Genomic DNA, 12,112 nt, shown 5'->3' with positions numbered 1-12,112 from the left:
GATTTGTATCTTGGGTCTAGAATGCCTAAGATAGTAAAAGTCTGGAGAAATATTAGTTGGAAATTGAGAACCTTAGTAGTATTCTGTGGGTATAATTAAGAGTTGTTATAATAAGTACTATAACTTACTGATCCACCTTCTCTGACAAGATTTATTTTTAAAAGAAACTCTAATTAAAAGTAATCACACACCACAAAACCTAACTCCTCTTAAAAGGTGAGTCATTCGACCTTCAACTCAATGGAATATTTTATTTTTTTAAACTTAAATTCAATTAATTAACATATAACGTATTATTACTTTCAAGGTACAGGTCAGTGATTCCTCAGTCTTATGTAATACCCAGTGCTCATTCCATCACGTGCCCTCCCCAATGCCCATCACCCAGTTACCCCATCCCCCTACCCCCCTTCCCTCCAGCAACCCTCAGTTTGTTTCCTAGGATTAAGAGTCTCTCATGGTTTGTCTCCCTCTCTGATTTTGTCTTATTTCATTTTCTTCCTCTCTTCCCCTATGATCCTCTGCCTTGTTTCTTAAATTCCAGATATCAGTGAAATCATATGATAATGGAGTATTTTTGTATCTAAGAAGTACAAAAGTTTACTCAGAAGGGTAGTGTATTTTATAAGGTAGATACAATATTGAATACATAGCACCACATCATCAAGTGGCAAAAAAAAAAAAAAAAAATCACATCATCAGACTGTTCGAAGTGATTATAAAAGTGTATTAGAGATAATATAAAACTGTATTCATAGGGAATTTTTCAGTTTATAAAAGCACTTTCTCCTGTTATACCATTTTATTGACCTTCACAAAAATCTTACTGCACAGAACTGGTTACCACTAAATAAATTCTTTTGAGGGCGCCTGGATGGCTCAGTTGGTTAAGCAACTGCCTTCGGTTCAGGTCATGATCCTGGAGTGCCAGGATCAAGTCCCACATGAGGCTCCCTGCTCAGCAGGGAGTCTCCTTCTCCCTCTGACCCTCCTCCCTCTCATGCTATCATTCTCTCTCAAATAAATAAATAAAAATCAAAAAAAAAAAAAATTCTTTTGAAGGGAACCCAACATGGATTTAGAAATAACTCTGTTTGGCCTACCATACAAAAATCCAAATATTTCATTTATGCCAATGAGCTTTTTACTACAAAATTACAAGTGTATGAACCTAAGTGAACCGAAATACATACTTTAAATGCAACTAGAGATTAAACAGGACCTTTGCAATTATACACAATGAAACCTGGACAGGAACAGACCCAAATGTTAAAATATGGGTATTAAAGAGGGCACGTACTGAATGGAGCACTGGGTGTTATACACAAACAATGAATCATGGAACACTACATCAAAAACTAATGATGTAATGTATGGTGATTAACATAACATAATAAAATAAAATCTTTTTTTAAAAAAGTTATCTCTGTGTAGTTAGAAATATAGGTAACTTTTACCATATTGGTTGTAATGCACTCACAACCTCCCAAAATATAACTTTATTAAGAAAACATATCTGTAATAAAAAAGTACACTTGCAGAAATCTTAAATTATAACATATTTTAGGGGAGAGGGATGAAGATCATTAACATGGACTGTTGTATTACTTTCTAAAAATATTCGCCACAAAGTTCCAACAAAAGTCAAATACCTAGTTCTAGTCTCTCCCAAATGTTTATCATTTAAATGAGTCTTTAAAAGCAGAGCCCTACATCTGAGAACAAACTGAAATCTACCCCCATCCTCTACACACAAGTATAGATACCTAAGAGTGGAATGTTTAAAATGTAAATTTATAACCTTCTTTACAGTACTGCTGTGTTAAATATTTTATCATTTTCTTTAAGCACAGTTTACTGTAACAAATATTACCTACGCAGAAAAGGATGATCTAACAGCAACTTATTGAAAGTAATCGGCTTCAAAGATACCCTCTTAAAAGATTATGAGAACTTTATGTGATGTTTTACCTACTTTCAGTTTCATTTCGCTTGATCATGCCTTGGCACTCTGCTAAGATAGTCTCTTTAAAGGATGTCACCAGGGCATTTACACAGCATTCCATGAGCTGAAATATATCAAAAATTGGTCAAGGCTAATATAAGCACAAACCTACTCCACCCCACTTTGCTTTTTTAGCTCCATAAAACCATACTGTTCAACAACAGCAAAAATTAAGTATAATGAAAGCAGATCTCACTCACCTCTGCCACAGGAGCACTGAAGATGGGTGCTCTACACTAGTTTACCAAGGTATATTTACCCCAAGAAAAAGGCTACAGAACTTATGTTCTCTTTAGAAATTTTAATAGAAGTCCCCAAGGAGGGGAGGAAAAAAACTGAAAAATATACAAAGCAAAATGAAAAAAATAAACTTTGATGAATTCTTATCTGGAGAGAACATGTGTTAAAATTAGGTTCTAAAATTCTAAATACAGTCATTCAACAAACCATCACTGGATGCCTACTTCGTGCAGGCAGCAGAGAAGTGGTTAGGAGACAAAGAAGACTAAGATATAACCCCTGCTTTGGAGGAGGAGCACTGTCTAATGAAGGGTAGGGGAGAAAGCAAACATAAACTAATAAATACAACTCAGTTAAGTGGCAAAATACACACACACACTCATACTCATGCCCAACAAACGAAAAAACAGGCAGAGGAACTAAATACTTCTGGGGTACTTAAAAAAGTCTCATCTACAAGATGCAATCTAAACTGAATCTTGAAAAATAATTACAAGTCCAAAATGGATTGAGTATTCTAGGAATAAGAAGAAACTGAATATGGCAGGCAAGAGACAGAGAGTGGAAGAGAAAATGAGAAAGGCAGGCTGGAACCAGATTGTAAAGGAAAATCTACGGTTTGGGATTTTTATTCTATAGGTAGGGTAGGGAACAAAGAACCAAAGGTTTTAACCAGGAGATAAATGCAATGAAGGTCTACTCCCCCTAAGAGCAGACTGGTCAACAAGGCTGTTGAAATATTCCAGGTAACATGGCCAGGGTCTGGTGTTCTAGGCGGTCCTCAGTAGAACCCACCCACCCCACCATGCTCCCTCATGTCATGGAATTACTATTCTTCTTGCAGGCGTTAAGTGAAATGAACAGGTCGTGAGCACTCAAGCATGGTACACCAAGGCTGATATGTATCTTCTGAAATAAAGATCATCTGTCTGTACTAAGGAAGGGAATTATGTGCGTCTTAAAAGTTCTTTGTTAAAAATTCTCCTTGGAATTGACATAATGCTGATAATGACTGAAGCTAAATTTAGGTAATGGGGATTCATTATACTATTCTGCCTACTTTTTAAATGTTTAAAAAAATTTCTGTAATAAAAAGTTTTTCTCAGGTCCCTTTTTGAGAATTATGCTAACAACTTTAAAAACCGTGGATGTCAATTTCCTAAGAGAAACAATACACACAAAAAGTGCTTGAGAATTTCTGCCTTGCCAAGGTGGGAAGGTCTGTCCCAACTCCTGAGTAATCTCCCCCGGTACCAGCTCGGACCACACGACCGAGCACTCCTGCCCACAGCAGCCAGGCCAGACTGACAACAGGTGAATCTAACTACACAGAACTCGGGGCAAGAGAGAGAACGTGCAGTCAGAGTGAGCCCCAAGCCTCTGTCCCTTCATCCCCAGTTTCTATTTCACTGAAAAGTCACAGCTGTGTGACTGGGTAGGAGTCCAACTTCTGCAAATTCCAAAAATCCAGCGTGTGTTTCAAGCTGTTGTTCTGAAATGTGTTAATGGCTGTAACCAGCTTTCTTTAACAACACAGAACAGAACAGAAAAAAGCAGAGTACGTCATACATAATAACAGTGAATATTATCCCGTAGAACTTTTGTTTCAGATACGTGCAAATAAGCAGAGTGTATACTAAACCACAAAATAAAATGCCTTTCTTTTTGTGGGTTACAATGAGGATTAAAAGGAGAAGACAAGAAAATTGAAGAAACTAAGCAGAATCTAGTAAGTCTTAGATGACAGGAGCTAGGGAGTCTGTTGCAGTTTCTGGTTTGAGAGGCTTAACTATTATAATAAGAGGTATCTTTTAATGAGCACTTAGTCTGTACCAAGCATTGTCCTAAATGCTTTACATACATTATCTTATTTAACCCCCATGACCGCCTTAGAAAGTAGATATTTAACACATAAGGAAACAAGCTCAGAGAGGCTAAGTAACTTGCAAGTGTTACACAGTTAGTTAGTGTCACATGAGACCAGGTAGGTGACTCCAAAGTCTACAACTTCTGTTACTACATTAAGAGAGCAAGTATATATTTAGCGATGGCTACATGCTAAGAACTGAGTTGAGTGCTTTAAGGAATAGAGAAGTATAAAAAACATGGTTTATACCTTCAATAATCTTACAGTCCAGCTGGGGACATGTAAGTACACATCTAAAAATCTGTGTATAATTCCCATATAACAGAGATACATTGAAAGAAGTTCAACTCGCAAATAAAGCAAAGGTGGAAATAAATACATCATTATGACACTATAAACTTCACAAGGACAGAGACTATTTTGTCCATAGCTGTGTATTCATGGCCCCACAACAAAGCAGTCTATAATTTGCTACTAAATCTAGTGGTAAAAACAATAGGTACAGTGGAATTTGAAGTAAGAGGAAACTGATGAAGTCTACAGAATTTGCAGTGACTTTATCACAAGATGGACTATAAGGATTCTGAAGGATTTAAACAGGCAGAGGAAAAGTAGAAAGTAAAATATTAAGAAAACAAGTAAAAAAAATTCTTAAAAATGAATCCAAGGGAAAAAAATGAATAGAAAGAAGTTTAAGAATAAGAAACTATTTATTGGAGTTGAAGGACTCTTGCTGGACAGTATTAAGTTAGAAAAATAGGTTAGGGCCAAAATATGAAGAGTCTTGAACATCAGCTATAAGAAATAATGATACTATGGTTTCTGAATAAGAATAATGAAAGTGATGTTTATGAAAGATTAGCTTGAACTCACAAAAGAAGAAATATAATTGGTCCATAATAAGAATAAAGATGTCTAGCCTCAATAACTTTTAAAGACACGTAAATTTTTTTTTAAATCTACAATACTAGATTGTCACAATTAATAGACTGACAAAACCCAGATTAGCAAAGATAAACAGGCACATTGTTGATGGGAGTAAGAATTACTGCATTTCGGGGCACCTGGGTGGCTCAGTCGTTAAGCGTCTGCCTTCAGCTCAGGTCATGATCCCAGGGTCCTGGGATCGAGCCCCGCACTGGGCTCCCTGCTCAGCGGGAAGCCTGCTTCTCCCTCTCTCACTCCCCCTGCTTGTGTTCCCTCTCTCCCTGTCTCTCTCTCTCTGTCAAATAAATAAATAAATAAATCTTAAAAAAAAATTACTGCGGGGCGCCTGGGTGGCTCAGTCATTAAACGTCTGCCTTCAGCTCAGGTCATGATCCCAGGGTTCTGGGATCAAGCCCCACATTGGGCTCCCTGCTCGGCGGGAAGCCTGCTTCTCCCTCTCCCACTCCCCCTGCTTGTGTTCCCTCTCTCACTGTGTCTCTCTCTATCAAATAAAAAAAAAAAAATTACTGCATTTCTGAGGATCGGTTTGGTATTACGTGGCTATTTGTAAAGGTGCATACCCTTGGCTTCATCATGTCCAGTAAATTCCATTCCAAGAGAATGCCCCATGTGTACATAAAAGTGTTAAAAAGATAAAGGCATGTAAGGATGTCCCAGGAAGTAATATTCATAAGGAATAAACTATAATAACAATAATGAAAATGCCCATCATTAGGTTAGGTGTATTTATGAAATATATATGATAAAATACAGGCATTGAAAATAATGTCACAATACACTTCTGTGTCACATAGGGTAAAATATGCATGACATCATAAATTTCCTTGAAATGATAAAAGGAAGGAAGGAAGGAAAGGGAAGGGAAAAGAGAAAAGGAAAGGAAAGAAAACAGGCAAGGAGCAAGGAAACAGAACAAAACAATGATCGCAGCTGAAACCGGAGGCTGGCTGTGAGGGCTAGGGTTCGCTGTACTATTTTCTCCTCTTTTGTAAATATTTGAAAACTGTCATAACCAGGCTTTTATTTTTTTAAATAAAGAGATTAATTATGGTCTAAATCCTTGTGAGATGAAAAATCCTTTAGAGAACTATTTCACTTGGGCAAAGAGAAGAAAGGGAGACTGCGTGGTGGTTTTCCCCTTGTTGCAAATGAGTCTTGTCTTAAAAAGAGGGTCAGTTCATGAGGGCAGAGACCATGCTACTCCTCTTTCATGTTTCTTTCCCATCATTTACCAAAATACTACATAGTCAACCCTAAATATATACTTATTTGAAAAATACGTCTCAAAGGGAAAGGGTAGTGATAAACCATCTCTCTCACCTTGTATTCCCTGTCTCCTTTTGCTAGTTTCCGTGAAGAAAAAAACTTTTTGCCACATGCCATCAACTCCTGTATTTTGCCTGAGATGAGCACAACTTCTAAATCCATAGAAATCTCTCCCCAGAGGTCTGCAAGGTGAAACACTTTAACTATCAATGTGCTTGATGTTTTACCTTTTCCTCTATAGCAAAACTCTTCAAAGATGATGCCTGCCATAAAACACAGCAGGCACTCAGTATTTGTTGAATGAATGGATGTATAGGTCTGTGAAGATGAAAGGTGGGACAGGCAGGCTAATTGATGGAGTAGAGTCCTTCTTTTACTGGTATTCAATTTGCACAATTAATTCTACTTCACTGAAATTTATTACAAAGCAACAAGAATGGTTCTAATTTTCGTTATTTAAATCTGTACAAGTAATAATTTGCTTTAGCTCAACTATAAAATAGGAGATGAACTAAAAATTATCCTAGGTTTCTCCACTTTAAGACTTTACTTTATCATTATAAGGTCTTTAACCATATAAGGAGATCTGTAACGTATTCAAGAATTAATTTATTCTATGCGTGGTAGGTTATTCTCAAAATTAATTTCCCTTGGCCTTTATAGCTTGGTTAAGATTTCTTTATTTTACCATTATAACTAGTGGTACTTGTTTCATTTCTAAACTATTTACACAGTAACTATACAGAGCAATGAAAACTCAGACTTACTCACCTTGACTTTTTCGAAATTACCCTCCATATACTAAGATACTAAAGGTTAACAAATACTTTAATGTTAATAATCTATGATTTGTGACCTGGTTGCTAACTCAAGTTTTTTTAATCAATGTTTTGTATTGACAGTAAGATAGTTCCTATCTGTCTTAGAATCAGCAACTTTCTCCAAACCTGAGCCCTAACAGTAAAAACTACCATGCCAGGCACAGTGTTTTATTAAACTCTGACAACACATGTGGGTGTTACATGTGGGTGTTCTAGTTGTTTTAATCTGTCTTTTTACATTGGCATTTGTTTCCTAAACGTTGTTTTCCAAGCTATTGTATATTTGGATTGCAGAACAATTTGTAAGATGAATACTTTTTTTCATCTTTGTCATTAAGTCTCAAGTTGCTACAGACTACAAAGGCTGAATAACTTGCCAAAGAGCACACTGCTGGTAAAATGACAACAAAGGGATTCAAATCCTCATCGGATTCTAACATGTATACTCCTACCTACTATAACACACTCCTCATCAGTGCCCTGGTCACCGTGAAGAGAGGGAGACCTGCCACCACCAATCCATTCTTGATTCCATTACTCTGCTGTATAAATAATCCGTTTTATTTTAGTGTCACTCTGAAGACAGGAACCAGATCTAGGTTATGACACACAACTCACACAAGGCCTAGCATATTTTAAGTGCATAATAAATACGAACTGAACGCCCTCAGGAAATGCCAAGGTATGTAGGACAATCACCTAAAATATGAATATCCATAGAAAAACTTTTAAAGTTATTTTAGTTTAAGTTTTTTTTCTCACTTCTTTCTTATTATGTTTCACCTTTTCCTGTCAGTCATGTCTCTTCAGCAGACGCTCAAAGCCCCTCCTGGTTTCACACGCTGCCACTCATGCGCTACAGGACCATCCAACGATAATCAAGCTTACCAGAATTGTGTGCATAACTGGATCTGAGTGGGGCTACGTGGCTCTCCCATAAGCAAAACTAGAACCATGGGCCTCTGGGCTTCTAACGCAACACTTAGCCGCTCGGGACTCTTGGACTGACTTTTCAGGTTCTCCACTGAACAGCAAGTAGCTCAAGTTGCTATAAGGGCTGTCCTCTGGATAAGTCAAATTCTACTGTATCATACATACTTCAGACACACACTGACACTGAAATACGCTCGCACACGGGGGCAAAGACACACACACAAAGCATCAGACCCAGGCTTGGGCCCTCAATTCGAGCTGGGTCAATTAGAGCTAGGTTAATTAAAACCTTGGAGCCAGACTCTTGTCTTCGTTCGGGTCACACACTGAAGGAAAAGCTAATCATGGTCCCCATGTCAACAACAACAACCAAAAAGATGAACAGCTGTCGAAGATAACAGAGCTAAGAGTAGAAAAACACCCATGGGGAAAGTTCTCACAACGTTCCAAGTTCCTAAATCCAGATATCCTTCATTTTAGTGTTAGCCTTGCACTTTCCACACTGGATTTTACATGAACTAACACATTTGCCTTTTTTTGTTTGAGATGGGTTCCTGCTCCTTGCCACCAAGAGTGCTAACTACGTATGTGTAAGTGCAATACATATATAAAAAACTATGTATCAAACTTTGCAGCTCTTCTTTATACACCCCCACAGTGCTTAGCATTATCCTTAGGAACTCAGGACCCAGAACTGGACTTAATTAGAAGCCCAACTTCACTATGTCCCAGCTGTCTGAGGCCAACCTCCTGCAGTTTCTGACCCTCAGTTTCTTCACCTGTAAAGGAGAAACAATGACGGCACCTACCTACTCGTTCTCCCTTTGAAATACATCCTGAATCCCTCCACTTATATATCCATCTCCACTGCCATCAACACCTCTCATCTCGATTACAGTTTGTCATCCAAATACCCCACTGCAACCCAAATGCTCTTCCATAATGTGAAAATTAGATCACAGCTCTCTGCTTAAAACCCTTCAACAGCCCCCACCGCACTGAGCTCCTGCCCCCCTCCCCTCACCCACCACACAGTGGCCACACTAACCTTTCTCTGTTCCTGAAACAGGCTAAGCTCATTCCTGATTCACAGCCTTTACCCTCGCTCCTCCCTCCACCTGGAAAGCTTTATCCCAGATCTTCAAAAGACAAGACCCCATCATTTGGGTCTCAGCTCCAGTATTACTTCCTGAAAAAGACCTTCCCTGACCATATTCCATAATGCAAAGGCAACAGTAGAAGCATTACCAGCGCCAATACACTCTCCATGGCATTCGTCTCTTTTATAAAGAATCACCTACACTGGGACACCGAAAGGACTTGGTACATATTTCCCTGGGAGCGATTAAAAATATAATTGGCTTCAGGGGCGCCTGGGTGGCTCAGTCGTTAAGCGTCTGCCTTCGGCTCAGGTCATGATCCCAGGGTCCTGGGATCGAAACCCGCATCGGGCTCCCTGCTCGGCGGGAAGCCTGCTTCTCCCTCTCTCACTCCCTCTGCTTGTGTTCCCTCTCTCGCTGTTTCTCTGTCAAATAAATAAATAAAATCTTAAAAAAAAAAAACAAAGAGAAATTAAGAAAATCCCATTTACACTTGTATCAGAAAGAATGAAATACCTAGGAATAAACTTAACCAAGGAGGTGAAAGACTTGTACACTGAAAACTGTAAGGCACGGATGAAACAAACAGAAGACACAAATACATGGAAAGATATTCGCTGCTCACAGAATGGAAGAATAATAGCATTAAAATGTCCACACTACCAAAAACATACAAACTCAATGCAATCTCAATCAAAAGTCCAATGGCATTTTCCACAGAAAAAGAACCACCAAACCTACAACTTGGAGAGAACCACAGAAGACCCAGAACAGTCAAAGCGATCTTAAGAAAGAACAACAAAGCTGGAGCATCACCTTCCTGATGGCAAACTATGTTACAGAGCTCCATCGTCATCAAAACAGACACAGAGATCAGTGGAACAGAACAGAGAGCCCAGAAACAAACCCACACGCATACGGTCAGTTAGTTCACAACAAAGGAGCCAAGAATATACAACGGGGATGGACGGTCTCTTCAATAAACGGTGCTGGGAAAACAGGACGGCCGCGTGCAAAAGAATGAAACCGCACCACTATCCTGCACAATACGCAAAAGTTAACTCAAAATGGATTAAAGACTTGGCCCTAACACGTGAAACCATAAGACTCCTAGAAGAAAACCCAGGCTTAGGTGAGCTCCTTAACATAGGTCGTGGCGATGATTTTTTTGAATATGGTACCAAAAGCAACAAAAGCAAAAACAGACAAGTGGACCACCTCCAACTCCAGAACCACAGCACAGCAAAGGGGCCACGAATGTGATGAAGACAACCTGGTAAAGGGAGACAATCACTGCACGTCACGGATCTGACGAGGAGCTAACACCCAACACAGACAAAGAACTCCTACAACTCAGGAGCAAAACATAAACAATGCGACTGAAAAACGGGCAGAAGATCTGCACAGACGTTTTCCAAAGAAGACACACAGAGGGCCAACAGACACATGAAAAGGTGCTCAACGTCACTCATCATTGGGGAAATGCACATCAAACCCACGTGAGCTCTCACCTCACACCTGTCAGAATGGCTAGTATCAAGAAGGCAAGAAAGAACAAGTGTTGGCCAGGATGTTGTGAAGAGGGAAACCCTGTGGGAAGTAAAATGGTGCAGCTGCTGTGGAAAACAGTATGGACGTTACTTGAAAAATTAAAAACAGAACTACCATATGACCCAGCAATTCCACATGTGGGTATTTATGTGAAGAAAACAAAATACTAACTCGAAAAGCTAATGCACCCCCTTGTTCACTGCATCATTTACGATAAACAAGATATGGAAACAACCTAAGTGTCTACCAATGGATGAAAAGATAAAGACCCTGTGATAATATATATACACAATGGAATATTATTCAGCCAATAAGAATAATGGGGCCTTGTCATTTGCAATAACTTGGATGGACCTTGAGAGCATTATGCTGAGTGAAATAAGGCAGAAAACGACAAATACCACATGAGCTCTCTCATACGTGGAATCTTACAAAAAAGAGAAATAAAACCCCCATACTCATAGATACAGAGAAGAGATTGGTGGTTCCAACAGGCAGGGTGCTAGGGGTGGGAAAAATGTATTTTGTTTTTAGCTTAAATAAATTGAATAAAAATTTTCAAAAAATCGTTTTTACTTGTTTACTAGTCTTTATCTGTCTTCCTCTATCTGAATGCTAACTCTGTATGAGCAAGGACTTTGTTTTGTTCAGGGTGTACCCCTTCCAACCTGCCTCGCCACTAATAGACACTAGATACTTATTTACTTAGTGAATGAGTGCTCACTAAACATAGGTCAAATGGTTTCATGAAGAAAAAACAATTAGAGGATTGTAATCTCTAGCTATAGGATCCTATTCCCCATAAACCCAGGGCATAATCACCAGCAAACAAACAAATCCTTAGATTATATATCTTGACCCATATCCCATGGCCCATCACAGTGGAAGAAAAGCAGTCCGATGGAAAAAGCACTAGTTTGGAGCCAGGCGACAGAAGCTGTAACTCATCATTACTTATGTAATACTGAAGACAATGATTTTTCATTACTTTTCACGAAGTGCTGCATAAGGAGGGTGATTATTATTTATACACACTGCTCTCCCCAAAATTCTAACTTGAAACTCCTTAGGAGTCCTTAAGCTCTTCTAAGTATACAATCTTTCAAAAATTGGAGAGAGCTCTCACAATTAGCTCCCCACTGACTCTCTACTCAGATTATTCCAATAACCCAGGCTCAAATCTTTCAATCATCCTACAGGCCATTAAAATGTCTTTTAGGGAGCACCTGGCTGGCTCAGTCAGTAGACCATGTGACTCCTGATCTCAGGGTCATAAGTTCAAGCCCCACACTGGGCGTTGAGCTTAAAAATAAATAAATAAATGTCATTTAATTATTTCTTCAAAATGCCTCTTACATCCCTTCCTTCCCATTCATTTATC

The 12,112-nt window shown here is 38.8% G+C and overlaps 1 protein-coding gene across 1 annotated transcript in view; it reads right to left on the bottom strand.

Annotated features, from left to right (window-relative positions):
- CUL5 (cullin 5) overlaps positions 1-12,112 on the bottom strand; it is a 90,407-nt gene that overhangs the window by 27,784 nt on the left and 50,511 nt on the right. Inside the window, exon 8 of the mRNA XM_032427689.1 lies at positions 1,976-2,069. Coding sequence (XP_032283580.1) covers positions 1,976-2,069 — 94 coding nt within the window. The remainder of the gene's footprint in view (positions 1-1,975; positions 2,070-12,112) is intronic.

The sequence above is a fragment of the Phoca vitulina genome, unplaced genomic scaffold, assembly GCF_004348235.1.
Source record: "Phoca vitulina isolate PV1807 unplaced genomic scaffold, GSC_HSeal_1.0 scaffold38, whole genome shotgun sequence".
Classification (NCBI taxonomy): domain Eukaryota; kingdom Metazoa; phylum Chordata; class Mammalia; order Carnivora; family Phocidae; genus Phoca; species Phoca vitulina.
This window is presented reverse-complemented; position numbering and strand designations above follow the sequence as displayed.